General features: G+C 44.3%; 2 protein-coding genes across 4 annotated transcripts in view; both read left to right on the top strand.

Annotated features, from left to right (window-relative positions):
• The first annotated feature begins 861 nt into the window (after positions 1–861).
• LOC112266084 lies at positions 862–8,654 on the top strand. The gene is made up of 8 exons (XM_042305377.1): positions 862–1,904; positions 2,005–2,041; positions 2,155–3,592; positions 3,967–4,059; positions 4,221–5,206; positions 5,378–5,483; positions 5,742–5,806; positions 8,574–8,654. The coding sequence occupies exons 1-8, from the start codon at positions 1,771–1,773 to the stop codon at positions 8,652–8,654; spliced, it is 2,940 nt and encodes a 979-aa protein (XP_042161311.1). The 5' UTR covers positions 862–1,770.
• LOC112265259 (EVI5-like protein) overlaps positions 6,447–19,922 on the top strand; it is a 36,446-nt gene continuing 22,970 nt past the window's right edge. For 2 of the 3 annotated variants that reach the window (XM_042303169.1, XM_042303166.1), the window contains exon 1: positions 6,448–6,871. The gene's annotated coding sequence lies outside the window, so the exon portion shown is untranslated. Of the gene's footprint in view, positions 6,872–19,922 lie in introns of all 3 variants that reach the window. The other variant, XM_042303170.1, reaches the window with a different exon arrangement.

The raw sequence follows: 19,922 nt of genomic DNA, 5'->3' as shown, positions 1-19,922 counted from the left end.
AAGGTTCAGTGCCTGCCTACTTCTGGCTCAGTTGAGTTGATGATTTACAAAGGAGAGTCATCCTCATGTTCAAATAAATCACTTTGAGTGGACAAAGATGACATTCTGTGAGTACAGCAAAACGGGCCAAGATTTTGTAAAAAATAAATAAAATTGAAATGTATTTTTAAATGTATTTGTTTATAAAAAATGTCAGGTCCAATCTGAAGGGTGCCTGAAAGCACAATGGATAGAAATCATAAACGGTTGAGAATAATTCTTCAAAAAGTAAGTCTCATAAGTGATTTAAAAAATGTTTTTGTTCATTCTGGGGCTTTCTCTCTTGATATGTAATGGGGCTATCTTCTTGGTAGTATAGCCTATATGCTGTAAAAACAGATTGACATGATTTATAGTTGGAAAAGTGGGCATAGTAATGGAGGGCTTAAGTTAAATGTATTTCCTTATGATCCTGTACCCCAGGCTGGGACCCTCCAAGCTAGCGCTGGAGAGCAGGTGCTCCAGACAGACGTCATTTCCGCTGGCCATGATGGAGTAAGGCTGCCAGCCCTGGGAGACTGCCCCAAGGACAGCCCTCTAAATGTAAGAAACAGCTTTTAGTTCTGATGCAAAACGTCTGGTTGTAACAGAGACCAGTTGGATGTAATCTAGTAATATGACGGGTTGAAAACCAGTTTACAACGAGATAATAACACCATTAAGACACATGGACCACCTACTAGTTAGAACTAACAGTATTGGAATTCTGATTTTAGTTCTGATTGTAATTCTAAGGTTATGATTTATAGTTGGAGAAGCGGGCGTAATAATGGAGGGCTTAAGTTAAATGTATTTCCTTATGATCCTATACCCCAGGCTGGGACCCTCCAAGCTAGCGCTGGAGAGCAGGTGCTCCAGACAGACGTCATTTCCGCTGGCCATGATGGAGTAAGGCTGCCAGCCCTGGGAGACTGCCCCAAGGACAGCCCTCTAAATGTAAGAAACAGCTTTTAGTTCTGATGCAAAACGTCTGGTTGTAACAGAGACCAGTTGGATGTAATCTAGTAATATGACGGGTTGAAAACCAGTTTACAACGAGATAATAACACCATTAAGACACATGGACCACCTACTAGTTAGAACTAATAGTATTGGAATTCTGATTTTAATTCTGATTCTAATTCTAAGGTTAACCCTTATGTGACATGTCACTTAGTACCACCATGCCTATGGTGAAATAGGTGGTTTCTATGGTGATATGATTTCCCCACTGTTGTTATATGTCTCAGAACCTTGTGCCGAAGCCCCCACAAGGCCCCAGGCCCAGCCGAGAGGCCAATATAGCAAAGGCAGAAAAGAAGGCCAGAGAGGTTATCAAGGCTAAAAAGTCTAGGGAGGCTAAGTCAGGGGTGATATACGTAAGCCGCCAAGTAGTTGGTGTGTTGGCACTGCCTCAAACGCTTCTATCTCGAACAACCAGTTACAGTGAGTATTGATCTCCACTTCCAAAAATCTTGGATTTTTTGATGCAATTCTAAAAGGATATATGGTGGAAGGATCCACTATTATCTACGACTCTCCTCTTTCTGTAGGTGTCCTGCCAGCTATCAAGAAGGGCACTAAAGTTACTAAAATGGAGACAACAGGTGGGTATTGGTGACACAGTGTTTATTTCTGATTATACAACTTCAATAGAATCTTTACTGTGGTCACTAGCTTGTTCGGTGGTAATTCTGATTGTCTTCTGTTTCAGAAACCCCAGGTCCCCTGACACCTAATGATGGGGAGATAATGATCTCCTCTCCATCTGTTGATGACCTCCTGACCCCAAAGAGTGATGTCACGTCCGAGGCTAAGAGCGATGATGCCTCCTGTCCAATTTCACCTGAGGCGTTCTCTCTAACAAACTTCCTGAAGTCTCACCCGTGAGTCTTGCTGTGAACCTCTATATGTGCAGAAAAAATATAATCTATGTAAACACTAGTTTAAGTTGCCAATGATTCCTGGTGTTTGTTTGTTTTCCAGTCAGAGAAAGCTTATCAGGAAGTTCCTCAAACAAATGGTAAGTCCCGCATTTTTTCTGCTTTCAAGGGTGGAGTGATCATTGGAAACAACTATCTTGTAACATAAAAACTACTAGCTGTCAGATTGTTGTTTTCTGTTTCTCTTTCTAAGAACGTGACAATAGGCGACCTGGACGAAATCATCGAGTGGGTGGTGTGTGTCTCCAGTGAGGTGTTCCTCCCAGTGATGGCTCTGCACAGGACCTCCAGACCAGAGTCGCCAGACTCGTCCCGCTGGGGGTCAGGTGTGCTCCAGATCGTCTCTGAAAAGTTCCACCAGCGGAGTTCTGAGCCGAAGGGAAGGCTCCTGGGCGGGCAGCCGCCAACTCCCCCTTCTGAGACCGACAAGGAGCTTCAGGGCATAACAGATCTGTCTGTGAGTAACATCCTGAAAAGGGCCCAGGAGGACCTCTTCTCTTCTGGTGAGGATGACCTGGAGAACACCCATCCAGGTATTACTCTGACAGAAGAGAAGCTCTCCAGCATCTTCTCAGAGCTGTTCAGGGATGCCTGTGAGAGTGCCCAGGAGGCCGCCAGACAGATCCACCACATGAGGTCTGGAAGACGCAACAACAGCCAGAATGGGAGTCGGCCTGGGTCGTCACAGGGATCGAGCAGATCCAACATGCCAGAGTTGGGAGAACTGGGGTCAGTGAGGAGTACCAAGGGAAGTGACGTCCATAAAGTCCTTAGCGAGGGGTCCCTCCCTGTCTTTGCCCTGTTTGGGGAGAGGCCAGGGGAAGTTGGGGAGACCAGCAGCCCTGCTGGGGAGATGGACGAGACCCAGACTGCCAGCACTCCCAGCATTCCCCGGTCTGGGCATGGCGGCAGAAGGAGTAGCCAGACCACCACTCCCACCCCCGGCCACAGAGAGGCAGGATGCACAGCCAATAACATCTTTGATGTTATTGTTCATCTGGCGCACTCTGACACTGACCGGGAACTCCACCAGGAGTTCAGCAGTGAGGATGATGTTTCACTGAATGACATCATGGACATGAAGTCAACCCCGGCAGTGGAGCCCCTGGGTCAGATCCTGTCCTCATGGAAGCTGGTCAACATGATCTTCAGGGGGAAGGTCCACTACTTTGGGAAGGAGCTCATCTGCAAGGTGTATCAGATGCTTCTGGACACCGGAATGGGCAGGAGGCCAATGGCCCGCCAGAGCAGGTCCGAGCCCATCCTGAAAGACCTGGCTGCCAACCGTAGGCTCTCCAATGAATTCTTCACAGACGTGCTGTACATGTTCATCCAACGGGCCATTAAGAATCTGCTGGAGAACTTCTTGGGTCTGCCGACCACCCCACCAGGTAGAGACATTATGTGGAATGACAACTTTAACTGGATGTATAGGGACGGCTGGGGGAACACCCCCATATCCAGCGAGGAGGAATTGTGGGACAGCGACTCCACCTGGTCAAGTGGGCATGGGGAGGAGGAAGGGACAGAGTCCCGTGGGAGGTGGGCCGCTCTGTTGGAGAAGGGCAGCTTCCTGACCCTCCAGTCCTCCAGCTCCCTCTCCCTCTCCGATGACAACAAGGAGGCACTAGGTTAGTTATTATGTTGTTTTTTACCGTCTTTTGCACACACACATTCCCCTTCTTTCTTTTCTCTTATTGTCAGTAATGGTATTTTCATTTTCTCTCCTCTTTTTTTCTTATTTTTCTATACAGTGTTTGGAGACATTTTATGTGTGAAGTATTACTTTGAATCAAATGTCAAACTCATTCTATAGAAGGCCGGGTTTCTGCAGGTTTTCACTCCACCCTTGATTGATGAATTAAGGTCACTAATTAGTTAGAAACTCCTCTCACCTGGTTGTCTAGGTCTTAATTGAAAGGAAAAAACGAAGACCCGCAGACACTCGGCCCCCCCATGGAATGAGTTTGACACCCCTGTATTAAATAAATGTTGATTTGTCCAGGGGCCGTCTGCCAGGTCCTGACCACCAGGGTGGGAGACATCCTGAACAGTACCTGCAACGACGATTGCAAGGCCAGGCTCATCATCCAGAAAGGTACACTTATAACCTGTTTTACCCATATGACCAGTAATAACAATGTAATAACCTGTGTAATAACCCGTGTATTACCATTATAGTAAATGTGCTAGATACTGCATAGTGTTATACATGAATGTGGCTTTGAACCATTTCAGAATATGAGTGTATTTTCTTAGGATTGGATTCCGGTGCCAGGGAAAGGTTCCCTGACTCTCCGTGTCCCTCTTCACCCAAGGACAAAGAGGAGGTGCTTGTGAGTGCCATGACTGTCTCGTACCCTAAACCCTCCACCTCAACCCAGGCAGCATGGGCAGCTCCTGCCCAGACTCTGGACGTTTTTCTGCCCAGACCCTGCCTGGATGAAGAAGAGGTAGTGTCCAGCTCCTCCTTGAAGGACAACTCTGTGACGACCACCCATGCAGCACTGGCAGCTCCTTCCCAGACCCTGGAAGAAGAGGTGGGAGAAGCTGAGGTGTCCGATGTGAATGACAGCTCCCTGATGCCCACCAAGGCCCTTGAGAAGATTCCCTCCCTCCTACCAGGCAAGGTCCTTATCGAGGAGGACACCCTCAGTTGCAGCACTCCCTGGGCCACCGTCATGAGCCCCCAGACCCTGAAGTTTATCCTCCACGGCATCATGTGCCGACTGGAGGCCTCAGAGTCCCCCCAGACAAGGAGGGCCAATGACCCCTTCAGGCTGATGAAGGATCTCTTTCTGGAGGTCCAGCATGCCCTGAAGTATGCTGACATCTCTGTCCTCTTTGGCCTGGAGGAGAGCATCCAATTTATTGGGGAGGATGCGGTGAAGGCCATCGTGAAGACTGCAGCTAAAAGATTGTCCCTGCGTTCGGACTCCAACCGGGCTCAACTGCATGCCGCGCGCTCTGGTGGTGAGGCAGCCATCAGGTGCATGGCGGACACCATCACACAAGTGATAGATGACTATTCCGAGGACTGGAGTTCCGGCGGCCATTTTGGAGCCAGGAGGAGCCGTGCTAGTGGGAGGTCACACTCCTCAACCTCCTCAAGGAGTGACGTCACCCTCACCGAGGAGCTCCTGGCCCGGAGGGAATCCCTTGAAGAGGACCTAGAGGAGATGGCTGATGACAGCACTGGTTTGGAGAAGACCATTGTAAGCTCAGCCATCTCTGCCAAGTCCCAGGTAATTAGCTACATTTCTGAGAGCTCTGAGCCCAACAGCTGTGCCCTCTTCACAGACCTCGAGGACATCACCTCCACACATGTGAGACAGACAAGAACCAGTAGATCGTTTACTTATTTGGGCTGTTTGATTGTGAGGCATCAACTCAAATCTGTTTCTCTCTCTATGAAGGAGAAGGAAGAAGCTATGAAGGAAGAAGTGAGGAAGTCAGGAAAGAAGAGCCGAAGAAATAATAAGGACCAGAAGAAGAACAAGGTGTCTCCTCTTGGCAATGATAGTAAGTCCTCATTTCTGTCAGTCAACATGTGCGTCTGTCTTCAGCACACTATTGTAATGTAAGGACGGGAGACTATGATGAAGTTATCAGGGTCTTATTCATTAGCCACTAAATGGAAGAGAACAGACTAAAACAGGGAGGAACTTTCTTGAACTTGCCAATAACAAATTCTTGTTTTTTGTTTCAAAACATTTTGCTACTGTGTGCCTGAATGAACACGACCCTGATTTCATGCCCTGTTCTCTGTCACCTGTTCAGGTACTGTGGCTGCAGATGAGCCTAAGAAAAAACAGGCTCTCCTCCCACGGATCACAGCCGCCCTGGCAAAACTATTTTGCTTCCCCTGCAAAAAAAAATGTAAATAGTAACTGTGCAGAAGACGAGTTTGGGAAAACCCTGCTGCCACCTCCCCCAACCCACTTTCTAAATAAAGTCTCAAAGCCAACAGAAGAGGGAGGGAGACAACCCCCCCCATTTAATTCAATAAACACAACTTGCAGCTATTTTGATCTTCTTCTTGAGTTTTTGTTTTACAGACCCACCTGCATGCTATAGATTCTTAAGGTCAACTTGCTGTCTACTGTCTACTGCAGTATCATTGTTATGAGTATGTTCACTGTGCCAGTCATTATAGCTAGTATAGGCTATAATAATGCCCTAACCTAATTGCAATTGACATAATAAGAGTTACATTTGAATAATTCCCTCATTTTATATTTTTTCTAGAGGGAATAAATCTCTAAAGCACTAATAGAGTTACATTAGAATAATTCCCTAAGGGGTGTATCTTTCTTGAGAGGGAATACATCTGAGTCACTGATGTGATCTTCCTGTCTGCCGATGCAAGCCCCGCCTCCCCGCAGAATAAAGAATAGACACGAGTGGATCATTGCGGTGTCACTACAAAGGATACCTTAATTAAGCCAATTCATTGGCTTTAGACATGCCAATCATGTCTGTGTTGTAATCTGATTGGTGTGTGTACCACCTCATGGCAAAAGGTGTAGAAACGCTGAAGCACTCCATTCTATTTATGATTTCTATTTATGATTGTTTAAAGCTATATTTTTTAATGTCTGCCTTATTTGTATTATTACACAGTTGGGGAGATAGGGTGGACAGCTCCCTGTCTAGTAGTTGTAGCCTGTAGCTAGTTATAGGTCTTCTTGAGGAAGCGCCGACAGACGGACAGCTGTGCGAGTTCGCATTTTCTAATAAAACAGCAGCACGAGCGATGGCTTCGGCGTAGCATTTCTGTACTGTAATTTTCATACGGCGGCGAAGTCGACATTGTGAAGGTTTTGTTCTGTGCTAGTTTCGTGGTGTCCGTGTGCCGGCATGACATAACAGCTACGAGCAAGAGCCGCTTCGATTATGGGAACATTCAGGTGGGCATTGCTGTTTTATTTATAAATGTATTATTTACTGTTGTTCTTGTTATAATTGCATGTGTCACATAAATATTTGTTATGCATGTAGATGGATCGAGCGAAGTTTACGTTTCTGCTCCAAACCAAAGCACTTAGACTGTGTATTTTTACATTGAGGATGCCTTAATCTTCATCAGAGGTTACTCGGCGACAGCGGTGCTGATACTGCTTCATTTCTCTCTTGTCGAATTAATACAGTGGTCTTCATTTGCATATTTCCGGAAAGCGAATAAGCCCCTCAAATGGAAAGGGAAGGCAACGAAAAAGAAAATAGCCGAAATAGCCTACAGTTTTACCCACAGAAATAAGAGGACACATTGTAGCCTCTTCGCTTGTGAGGCCTCCATTGCATACATCGTTATACAATCGTTGCAATGTTTTGAATAGCCTTCTTCTGTCACATTGCACTGCAAGACATAGGATTGAACTGACATTTGAATTGTGACAGATACTGGAGCATCATCTGCAGCGCGAGAGCCTGTTGTACAGGTAGCAGCCATATGCATTAGCATATTGGCCTGAAATCGTGCTAAGTGCCATCACACAAACCGAAACAGGCAAAAGCCTACGTAATTACATCCTCAGCCAGTTCTTTGTAGCCTATACAACGCAGGTTATTTGTCCTTCAGATCTATTCTTTTTGCTAGTGAAGTCATGCTACAGCCGTTAGAATATTGTAGTCAGAAATGGGTGTCCCTTGGGTTGGCTTTACTCCAAAAGATGAGAGCGAAAGATCTCAAACATTTTATTATGGAAGAGGTATTATGGCTGACTATAAAAAAGTGAAGTATTCTGCCCCAAGCATCTGCATTCAGTCTTTTTGGGGACTACTTTTCAAGGAATAAATTACCTTGCATTTCAGGCTAATTATTGTTAATATTATAAACGCTAGAATAGAACAGACTAGAGACATGCACCACCAAGTGAAAGCGCTGGGTAGATTTCACCAGCACAGGGTGTGTTGAGTGAGAAATCAAGTCATTTCTTTTAACCTTATCTAGGAAATGCACTCACCATACAGAGAGTGAAACACTAACTCTCTAGAAAACAATTATCTGATCTTCACACATCCTCATGACCTTGTTTTGAAATTAAACACTATAGTAGATTACCACACACACACACGGATGGGACATTTGAACATTACAGCTCAGTAAAAGTGACAGTTGCATTACACACAGCTGTGTAAACCTCACTTCTTTCTCATCATCCCTGCTACTTGCTGTTGTTATGGCAATCCATGCTAAGGTGAACTGTGAATGAATGGTGAACTAATATGCCTTTGTGATGTTGTCAGATTAAGTCTTTGTGTTTTACACTGGCTTGGCTGTGGCGTGCTTCTGCTGTACAAAACTGCTGAATGCCACAATAAGGACCGTGGAAGTAGGAGGGAGGGATACCATCTACCTGTCCTGATCTCTGTGTCTGTCTGGATCGCTGTCAGGTTCTGTATGTCTGTCTCTGCATCTCTTTGTTTGAGGGTCTCTCTGTCTGTCTCTGCATCTCTGTGAGGGTCTCTCTGTCTGTCTCTGCATCTCTGTGAGGGTCTCTCTGTCTGTCTCTGCATCTCTGTGAGGGTCTCTCTGTCTGTCTCTGCATCTCGGAGGTTCTGTCTATCTGTTTGTCACACCTGACTCTCACTGTGGTTGGTTGGTTGTAGCGATCAGCAGAGGCCTGCCCTGTGCTAAAGGTTCCACTCCATTATCCTGCTGACGCTGAGATACTGGGAGCAACTCCATGACCTGACATATCAAGTCTAAAACTCCAGTATCCTGCCCTACTGCAGCTACTACAAGCTCCCATCTAGTCTGTTGTTCATATTATTTTGGAAGCACTTTACATTACAGCACAGAATAAAGCGGAAATGGAATGGCAACTGGTTAAAGTTACTCACAAAGCAAACCAATATTTGCCCAGATACAGGATGCTACAGATCAGTATAACTGTATTGTTTCAGAGACATCACATACTAGAGGGGTGATAATATTACAAAAACAACATTGCAGTGTTTCCCCTAAAATTCCCCAAATGTCTTGGCATGGGGCCCCCAATTGATTTTGTTATAATGTTTGAGTCACTCAGATACACTATATATACAAAAGTATGTGGACACCACTTCAAATTAGTGGATTCGGAGAGTTCAGCAACATCTTTTGCTGACAGATGTATAAAAATTGAGCACACAGTCATGCAATCTCTGTAGACAAACATTGGCAGTAGAATGGCCTTTACTGATGAGCTCAGTGACTTTCAATGTGGCATCATCATAGGATGCCACCTTTCCAACAAGTCAGTTTGTCAAATATCTGCCCTGCTAGAGCTGCCCCGGTCAACTGTAAGTGCTGTTATTGTGAATTGGAAACGTCTAGGAGCAACAAAGGCTCAGCCGTGAAGTGGTAGGCCACACAAGCTCACAGAACGGGACCGCCGAGTGTTGTAGCGAATCAAAAATAATCTGTCCTCAGTTGCAACACTCACTACCGAGTTCCCAACTGGCTCTGGAAGCAATGTCAGCATATTAACTGTTTGTCGGGAGCTTCATGAAAGGGGTTTCCAAGGCCGAGCAGCCGCACACAAGCCTAAGATCACCATGCGCAATGCCAAGCATTGGCTGGAGTGGTGTAAAGCTTGCCGCCATTGGACTCTGTGGAAACGCATTCTCTGGAGTGATGAATCACACTTCACCAGCTGGCAGTCCGATGGACAAATCTGGGTTTGGCGGATGCCAGGAGTACGCTACCTGCCACAATGCATAGTGCCAACTAATGTTTGGAGGAGGAATAACAAATTGCCTGGGGCTGTTTTTCATGGTTCGGGATAGGCCCTTTAGTTCCAGTGTTTTATTATGACAATGCCTCCGTGCACAAAGGGAGTTCCAAACAGAAATGGTTTGCCGAGGTTGGTGTGGAAGAACTTGACTGGCCTGCACAGAGCCCTGACCTTAACCCCATCGATCAGCTTTGGAATGAATTGGAACACCGACTGCGAGCCAGGCTTAATCGCCCAGCATCATTGCCCGACTTCACTAATGCTTTTGTGGCTGAATGGAAGCAAGTAGCAAGTCCCCGCAGCAATGTTCCAACATCTAGTGGAAAGCCTTCCCAGAAGAGTGGAGGCTGTTATAGCACCAAAAGGGGGACCAACTCTATAATAATGCCCATGATTTGTAATGAGATGTTTGACAAGCTTTTGGTCATGAAGTGTAGCATAAGAACACAACACAAGCCATGGCAAAATGTGTAGAATTGCAGGAAACTAGCTTAATTAAACTGTAAAATGCTTTCTTTTCCCCATGGCAAAATGTCTAGAATTGCGAATAGCAGACAAAATTGTTTTAAAACAGCAACATTTTGTTTCTGCTGCCATGGGAGGGCCTCTAAAAATGTTGGTCGGAGAAGGCGCTGTTGGCCACGCCCAATACCACGCCCCCCCATCTATTTCTCCACCTAGTCAGGTGAACAGGGCCTTGCCCTTTATTATGATAAACAAGCCCGGGCAACCATTTCACCAGAGCTGTTGTCTTGGTTGCACTTGTTTTCTAGGATCACTGGTGTCTGGTAATGTACAGGAATGATTCACCTCAAGTTCACTCTCTCTGGGAGTATAATTAACGTCACCTCTCTATTGGCCCATTCCAGTGTGTGTGGCAAACTATCCAGACCTGTTCTGTAACCCCAGAGGGAGGTTTCATGTGGTGTTAATATAGAGCTGAATGAACACACAATCAACTGGTGACACAATGTACTGGGGCTATTGTACCAAAGTGGCACAGGTGTAATAGTAATAGGTCAGATGGTTTCATTTTGACGCCACACTAACTATACTGGTCCCAGATCAGTTTCGATCAGTGCCCCAGAAAAGGGGATCTGGTTGGTTCATCTACTTTGGGAAAGTGAGGCTTAAACCAATCCCATGGACATACTGTGTATCGTTTATGTGTGTATTTTCTGTTAATGCCTAGGCAAATGCAAGGGCATCCGGGGTTATGTTGGTGTACAGTGTTAAATCTGTTTGTAATCCATTTGAGGTTAACGCAGCAGTGCTGGTGATCCTTTTAATCTGTATCTTATTGAATCACAGACCTGATCAGGGTCAGATCGGCCTAGCCCCCCTCCGACAATACACTCACTACCATTGCAGAATAAATTATTAGTCACATCGCATTGCTTTGCAATTCCTTTGGAGGGAGGATGGTGGAAGTGTGTATTTTAAAGCCATGTTCCCCTTGGTATTCATGGAAACGTGATTATCAGGAGGGCGCTTATTGCTACACTAGGAATTCAGGAAGCAATTCTTGTTCTAAATGTGCTTACTTTTAGGGAACTTGGGTAGTCTGAGGGAGCTTCACCGGATGACATGTCATTCTAATTAGCCCAAATGTGTCTGGTCATCATTCAAGCTTACCGTCAAAGCAACTTATTCATTAGATTCATCTCAATTCTAGATAACATCTGCTGTACAGGGCCTCATAGGTTGCCATTTTGGATGCTGCCAGTCACATGCACTTGGATGTTGTGGCGTTGAGGAACAAGCCACGTGTCAGTGGACAGATTGGAACAAAGCTGTAAATGAGATGTAGCAACAGCAAGGTTAGTGCGTACAGGAGGTAGGACTGGCGGTTTAGCGTGGGGGCTGCCCTTGATGTCAAGCATGGCCTGAGGGGGAGGCACAACACGTACAAGGAGGGGGGAGGGGAGGGGAAGGGATATGATGGGTGGATTAGGGGTTCAGGGGGAGAAATGGGGGGATAGAGAGGGTTGATAGTTGGGGGTACAATAGGTCTGTCTGTTGCTGTGGACAGTGGGAGCGAGGATAGGAAGTGCTGAGGCGCACACACAATGTGATAATTGTGCACGTGGATAGCGGTTTACATACAAACTCATGCATAGGCACAACACTGTGCTCACATTGAAGCTGCCCCATTCACGGCAAGGGAGAAGCTGCTGTTTACACACACAACAGGGCTCACATTGAGGCTCCCTCATGTGCTGGGTACAGCCTTTGTTCCCCCAAGGCAAACCCCATCTCCAGTACTCTGCAGTCCCAAGTTCACCATGGTGGTGTCTCAAATTGCACCCTATTCCTTAAATAGTGCAGTACTTTTAACCAGGGCCCATAGGGCTCTGATCAAAAGTAGTGCACTATATAGGGTGCTGTTTGGGAAGCACACCATGCAACCTCCAGACACACTAAATGGGAGAACTTCTGCATCCAGGTACATTCAGTGCTATTTTTTTGTTGTCCTACCGTTACCCTTAGAGAGATTTAATGTACTGATAGCCAGAGCAGCAATTGTCCCACATATTGCTGTAATCGAGCATGACTCACAGAGTTTGGACTACAGCCTGGCTTCAATGACATTGCTGTATACCCCCTCTGGTGTGCATCCTACTGTAGCTGGACTGGAGTGATTCCTGGTGAGATGACCAATGGGGATGCCAGTAATTTAGGGGATTAGTTTTCAGAGGGAGACTAGTGTTATATTTTCAGAGATGTTAAGGTTATTTCTTGCATTGGTTTCTTAAAAGGTAACTACAGTTGAAGTCGGAAATGTAAATACACTTAAACTCAGTTTTTCACAATTCCTGACATTTAATCCTAGTAAAAATTCCCTTTCTTAGGTCAGTTAGGATCACCACTTTATTTTAAGAATGTGAAATGTCAGAATAATAGTAGAGAATTATTTCTTTCAGGTTTTATTTCTTTCATCACATTCCCAGTGGGTCAGACGTTTACATACACTGAATTAGTATTTGGTAGCGTTGCCTTTAAACTGTTGGGTCAAACGTTTTGGGTATCCTTCTACGAGCTTCCCACAATAAATTGGGTGAATTTTGGCCCGTTCTTCCTGACAGAGCTGGTGTAACTGAGTCAGATTTGTAGGCCTCCTTGCTCACATACACTTTTTCGGTTCTGCCCACAAATTTTCTAAAGGATTGAGGTCAGGGCTTTGTGATACCTTGACTTTGTTGTCCTTAAGCCATTTTGCTACAACTTTGGAAGTATGCTTGAGGTCATTGTCCATTTGGAAGACTCATTTGCAACCAAGCTTAAACTTCCTGACTGATGTCTTGAGATGTTGCTCAATATATCCACATAATTTTCAGTCCTCATGAAGCCATCTATTTTGTGAAGTACACTAGTCCCTCCTGCAGCAAAGTAACCCCACAACATGATGCTGCCACCCCTGCTTCACGGTTAGGATGGTGTTCTTCGGCTTGCAAGCCTCCGCCTTTTTCCTCCAAACATAACGATGGTCATTATGGCAAAACAGTTCTATTTTTGTTTCTTCAGACCAGAGGACATTTCTCCAAAAAGTAAGATCTTTGTCCTCATGTGAGTCTGGCTTTTTTATGGAGGTTTTGGAGCAGTGGCTTCTTCCTTGCTGAGCGGCCTTTCAGGTTATGTCGATATAGTACTAATTTTATTGTGGATATCGATAATTTTTTACCGGTTTCCTCCAGCATCTTCACAAGGTCCTTTGCTGGGATTGATTTGCACTTTTTGCACCAAAGTACGTTCATCTCTAGGAGACAGAACGCATCTCCTTCCTGAGCGGTAGGACGGCTTGCGTATTATTGTTTGCACAGATGAACGTGGTACCTTCAGGTGTTTGGAAATTGCTCCCAAGGATAAACCAGAATTGTGGAGGTCTACAATTGTTTTTCTGAGGTCTTGGCTGATTTCTTTAGATTTTCCCATGATATCAAGCAAAGAGGCACTGAGTTTGAAGGTAGGCCTTGAAATACATCCACAGGTACACCTCCAATTGACTCAAATTATGTCAATTAGCCTATCAGAAGCTTCTGAAGCCATGACATTTTCTGAAATTTTCAAGCTGTTTAAGGGCACAGTCAACTTAGTGTATGTAAACTTCTGACCCACTGGAATTCTGATTTACGTGAAATAATCTGTCTGTAAACAATTGATGGAAAAATGACTTGTGTCATGCACAAAGTAGATGTCCTAACCGACTTGCCAAAACTATAGTTTGTTAACATGAAATTTGTGGAGGGGTTGAAAAACGAGTTTTAATGACTCCAACCTAAGTGAATGTAACCTTCCGACTTCAACTGTATATGCATCGTCACAGTGAGCAGTCGAGAGGAATATCAAGGGTTAAAGTTCAGTATTTCTAGTGTCATAAGATTAGTTTTGATAAAATTAGGCTACAACTTTTCTCTGTTGCTATTGTTACGTTGTTTTGGAGGAAGTAGCTACGTGTCATTCTGAGAGAGGATTGTGACGGTTTGGGGACGCCCGTTTTCTTGAGCTGCTTCTTCTGATGCAATTGGTCTCATGCTAGTTAATGGCTCTTTTGATTGGCCTCTCCCAGCACATGAATGGCGTCCTTGTCCCTCCATCCCTCTGCAGTGTTTTTTTCCTTCAAACAATCTTTTTTGTTCTCTCTCTGGGCAGTTTTTCTGTTTTCCTTGTCGTTGTCGTGCTTCAGTAGACATATGTATCAGTGTGACTATGGCTGATGTTAAAACAGCTAGGGTGTGTGTGAGTTGTAGTCATAGAGCTGTTCAGCATTCCGAGGATGGCTAGCCCCTTCCCCTCATTTCTCTCGCGCTCACTCGCAGATGTGCATAAGCCCTACATTCTGGGATTCCATTTGTCAAATGTATGCTGAATTACCCTCGGCTTGGGGTTACGCCTATCTCTCCTCTCCCTCTATGTGGATTGGGGCCACCAGCTCGGCTGGACTCTGGCTTACCCAGTAATAGAGCTCCCATACATGATGCAGGCCAGGGCTGTACTTCTGTCCATAGAAACAGAATCACTAGAATTGAAATGCTATGAGGGTGCAGTCAAATTGCCATTGCCAAATGTGTTTTACTTGTTTGAATAATTATATTTCTATGAGGCTGTCAGGGTTTCCTTTTTCATTCTAGTAATTCTATTTTTATGGTGCTGCCTGGCTGCCAAGTAGAACAGGAAAGAACCCTGGCCACCGCAATTTGGCTGCACCCTCATGGGATTCTCATTCTAGTAATTCCATTTCTATGGTGCAGCTTTGCTGCCACAGACTGGAGTGCAGAGAGGAACTGCTGAGCAGCATTGGTACCTTCATGATTAAACCGTAGCAGCGGACCTCTGGTTTATCACTGACCAATGGTTCCCCCCTATTAGTTTTGTGATTAGTAGCTGCATTGTGCAGTGCACAGTCTGTTCTTGGCTTTACTAGAGGGTGGAGATAGGATAGTGGACTGAGAGAGTAACAGGCCTTGCCTACCTGGCCTCGCCTCACATAGGCCAGTAGAATGTTGCACATTGTGAATCACAAGCCTGAGTGCGTGCACGCATTCACACACACACACACACACACACACACACACACACACACACACACCACAACAATATACACAAAACCTTCCTTATCAGAAAATGGGATTTCATGGATTTAACCTCTGCTTAAATTGCCGTTATTTCTTTCTTTGTCAATGGATTTGCATGAGAAAACAAACAATTAGAAATTATAATACTTTGAGGAATGTTGTTTTGTATTTTCATAGCTCTGCAGATTTCTACTATATCAACATGGCCTATCTTTCTCAACACATTCTTTCTAGTTTGCTAATCTCATAATTAATTATGGCTCCAATCCAATCACCTTTAATGCACAGTCTCTTCCTGCTTGCTTGATATTCACAGCATGATGTCATCAAACATTCATGACATCACATTTAATGGTAATCTAGCTAATGTTGATCCATCAGTGAGTGATTTAAATGGTGATCTACTCTGCAACACAGAGTGCTAGGACACAGCCCTTAGTCATGGTATATTGGTTCTGTAACAAATCCCCTGAGGATTTATTGCTATTATAAACTGATTACCAACGTAATTTTAGCAGTAAAAATACATGTTTTGTCATACCCATACAGTCTGATATACCACGACTTTCAGCCAGTCAGCATTCACGGCTCGCACAACCCAGTTTATAATACAGGATTACATCATGATCCATTAAATCCATACACTTATAATGTGTGTGTCCCAAATGGCACCCTAATTCCTATATAGTGCACTTGTTTGACCAGCGCCCTGGCCAAAAGTAGTGCACTATAGAGAATAGGGTGCCATTTGAGACACAAACCAATCTCTTTATAAAGAAGACAGTAAGTGAATGTTGAGCCACAGTGAGACAATGGCCATTATAGAATGTGATGTCATCATCCATGGTGACTCAGGCCCACACCCTGATAACCACTCCCTTACCAAGTGGACGGCTATAATATCGTTCACTGTGGATTGACTGTGATCAATTCACTTAGATGGGAATCAAGGGACTGTATGTCAATTATTTTTGTTTGTTGTGTTTGACATAGAAATTGGCTCTGTAGGAAAATGTCAAACAATCAAATTATCTTTTCATAGCACTTAACCATTTATCACAGAATTCAACCAACAGTTGACCTCGTATATGCATTGACTAACGAGACACAGGACTATGTACAGTGCATTCTGAAGTATTCAGACCTGACTTTTTCCACATTTTGTTACGCTACAGCCTTATTGTAAAATGGATTCAATTGTTTTTTTCCCCTCATCAATCTACACACAATGCCCCATAATGACAAAGCAAAATTCTATGTGTATATATATATATATGTGTGTGTGTGATATAACATTTACATAATTATTCAGACCTTTTACTCAGTACTTTGTTGAAGTACCTTCGGCAGCGATTACAACCTGGATTCTTCTTGGGTAGGAATCTACAAGCTTGTCATGCCTGTATTTGGGGAGTTTCTCCCATTCTTCTCTGCAGATCCTCTCAAGCTCTGTCCAGTTTTTTTCAAATCAAATCAAATTCGATTGGTCACATGCACATGGTTAGCAGATGTTATTGCGAGTGTAGCGAAATGCTTGTGCTCGTTCCGACAGTGCAGCAATATCTAACAAGTAATCTAAAAATTCCACAACTACCTAATACACACAAATCTAAGTAAAGGGAGGTAATAAGAATATGTACATATAAATATATGGATGGGCCATGACCGACCGGCATAGACGAGATGCAATAGATGTATATACTGTATTTTATACCATCTGGGATGAGTTGTGCAAGATACAGTTGAAGTCGGAAATCTACATACACTTAGGTTGGAGTCATTAAAACTCGTTTTTCAACCACTCCACAAATGTCTTGTTCACAAACTATAGTTTTGGCAAGTCGGTTAGGACATCTACTTTGTGCATGACACAAGTAATTTTTCCAACCATTGTTTACCGATAGATTATTTCACTTATAATTCACTGTATCACAATTCCAGTGGGTCAGAAGTTTACATACCCTAAGTTGACTGTGCCTTTAAACAGCTTGGAAAATTTCAGAAAATGTCATGGCTTTAGAAGTTTCTGATAGGCAAATTGACATAATTTGAGTCATATGGAGGTGTACCTGTGGATGTATTTCAAGGCCTACCTTCAAACTCAGTGTCTCTTTGCTTGACATCATAAAAAATCTAAAGAAATCAGCCAAGTCCTCAGAATATTTTTTTAGACCACAAGTCTGGTTCATCCTTGGGAGCAATTTCCAAATGCCTGAAAGTACCACGCTCATCTTTACAAACAATAGTATGCAAGTATAAACACCATGGGACCACGCAGCCATCTTACAGCTCAGGAAGGAGACGCCTAGAGATGTCTCCTAGAGATGGATGTACTTTGGTGCGAAAAGTGCAAATCAATCCCAGAACAACAGCAAAGGACTTTGTGAAGATGCTGGAGGAAACAGTTACAAAGTATCTATATCCACAGTAAAACATATATCCTATATCGACATAATCTGAAAGGCCGCTCAGCAAGGAAGAAGTCACGGCTCCAAAACCACCTATGGTGGCCAGACTACGGTTTGCAACTGCACATGGGGACAAAGATTGTACTTTTTGGAGAAATGTCCTCTGTTCTGATGAAACAAAAATAGAACTGTTTGGCCATAATGACCATCGTTATGTTTGGAGGAAAAAGGGGGAGGCTTGCAAGCTGAAGAACACCATCCCAACCGTGAAGCACGGGGGTGGCAGTATCATGTTGTGGGGGTGCTTTGCTGGTGTACTTCACAAAATAGATGATATCATGAGGAGGGAAAATGATGTGGATATATTGAAGCAACATCTCAACACATCAATCAGGAGGTTAAAGCTTGGTTACAAATGGGTCTTCCAAATGGACAATGACCTCAAGCATACTTCCAAAGTTGTGGCAAAATGGCTTAAGGACAACAAAGTCAAGGTATTGGAGTGGCCATCACAAAGCCCTAACCTCAATCCTATTGAAAGTTTGTGGTCAGAACTGAAAAGGCGTATGCAAGCAAGGAGGCCTATAAACATGACTCATTTACACCAGCTCTGTCAGGAGGAATGGGCCAAAAATCACCCACCTTATTGTGGGAAGCTTGTGGAAGGCTACCCAAAACGTTTCATCCAAGTTAAACAATTTAAAGGCAATGCTACCAAATACTAATTGAGTGTATGTTAACTTCTGACCCACTGGGAATGTGATGAAAGAAATAAAATCTGAAATAAATCATTCTCTCTACTATTATTGTGACATTTCACATTCTTAAAATAAAGTGGTGATCCTAACTGACCTAAGACAGGGAATTTTTACTATAAATAAATATCAGGAATGGTGAAAAACAGAGTTTAAATGTATTTGCCTAAGGTGTATGTAAACTTCCGACTTAAACTGTATGTAAACATCATTATTAGAGCCCTGCGGTTGTGGGTGGTGCAGTTTCCGTTCCAGGCGGCGATATTGCCCGGCAGGATGTTCTCAATTGTGCATCTGTAGAATTTTGAGGGTTTTATTTGACAAGTGAAATATCTTCAGCCTCCTGAGGTTGAAGAGACGCTGTTGCGCCTTTTTCACTGCACTGTCTGTGTGGGTGGACCATTTCAGTTTGTCCGTGATGTGTACGCCGAGGAACTCAACTTTCCATCCAACTTGGGAGTGTCGCTGCACAGCTATTTTCAGGTCTCTCCAGAGATGTTCAATCGGGTTCAAGTCCGGGCTCTGGATTGGCCAATCAAGGGCCTTCAGAGACTTGTCCCGAAGCAACTCTTGCGTTGTTTTGGCTGTGTGCTTAGGGTCGTTGCTCTGTTGGAAGGTGAACCTTCATTCCAGTCTGAGGTCTGGAGCACTCTGGAGCAGGTTTTCATCATGGATTTCTCTGTACTTTGCTCCGTTCATCTTTCCCTCGATCCTTATTAGTCTCCCAGTCCCTGCCACTGAAAAACATACCTACAGCATGATGCTGCCACCACCATGCTTCACCGTAGGGATGGTGCCAGGTTTCCTCCAGATGTGGATATTGGCATTCAGGCCAGAGAATCTTGTTTCTCGTCCTTTAGGTGTCTTTTGGAAAACTCCAAGCGGGCTGTCATGGAAGCAACTCCTCAGTAAAATTCACGTCTTTTTACTCTACCATAAAGGCCTGATTGGTGGAGTGCAATAGAGATTGTTGTCCTCCTGGAAGGTTCTCCCATCTCCACAGAGAAACTGGAGCTCTGTCAGAGTGACCATCGGGTTCTTGGTCACCTCCCTGACCAAGGCATTCTCCCCCGATTGGTCAGTTTTGCCGGGTGGCCAGCTCTAGGAAGAGTCTTGGTGTTTACAAACTTCTTCCTTTTAGAATGATGAAGACCACTCTTGGGGACCTTCAATGCTGCAAAAATGTTTTGGTGCCCTTCCCCAGATCTGTGCCTCAACACAATCCTGTCTCGGAGCTCTACGGGACCTTATATAAACAGGTGTGTGCCTTTCCAAATCATGTCCAATCAATTGAATATACCACAGGTGGACTCCAAGTTGTAGAAACATCTCAAGGATGATCAATGGAAACAGGATGCACCTGAGCTCAATTTTTGAGTCTCATCGCAAAGAGTCTGAATACTTACAGGAGAAGTTTGGACACCTATTCATTGCAGGGTTTTTCTTTATTTTTTACTATTTTCTACATTGTAGAATAATAGTTAAGACATCATAACTATGGAAT

This window comes from Oncorhynchus tshawytscha, linkage group LG02 (assembly GCF_018296145.1).
Source record: "Oncorhynchus tshawytscha isolate Ot180627B linkage group LG02, Otsh_v2.0, whole genome shotgun sequence".
Lineage (NCBI taxonomy): Eukaryota > Metazoa > Chordata > Actinopteri > Salmoniformes > Salmonidae > Oncorhynchus > Oncorhynchus tshawytscha.
This window is presented reverse-complemented; position numbering and strand designations above follow the sequence as displayed.

Excerpts from the sequence above, each read along its gene's own strand:
- LOC112266084 (XM_042305377.1), top strand. The coding sequence starts at position 1,771 with ATGATCTCCTCTCCATCTGTTGATGACCTCCTGACCCCAAAGAGTGAT. Across the intron at positions 2,042-2,154 it reads GGAAGTTCCTCAAACAAATG|AACGTGACAATAGGCGACCT; the intron begins GTAAGTCCCGCA and ends TCTCTTTCTAAG. Across the intron at positions 5,207-5,377 it reads CCATCTCTGCCAAGTCCCAG|GAGAAGGAAGAAGCTATGAA; the intron begins GTAATTAGCTAC and ends CTCTCTATGAAG.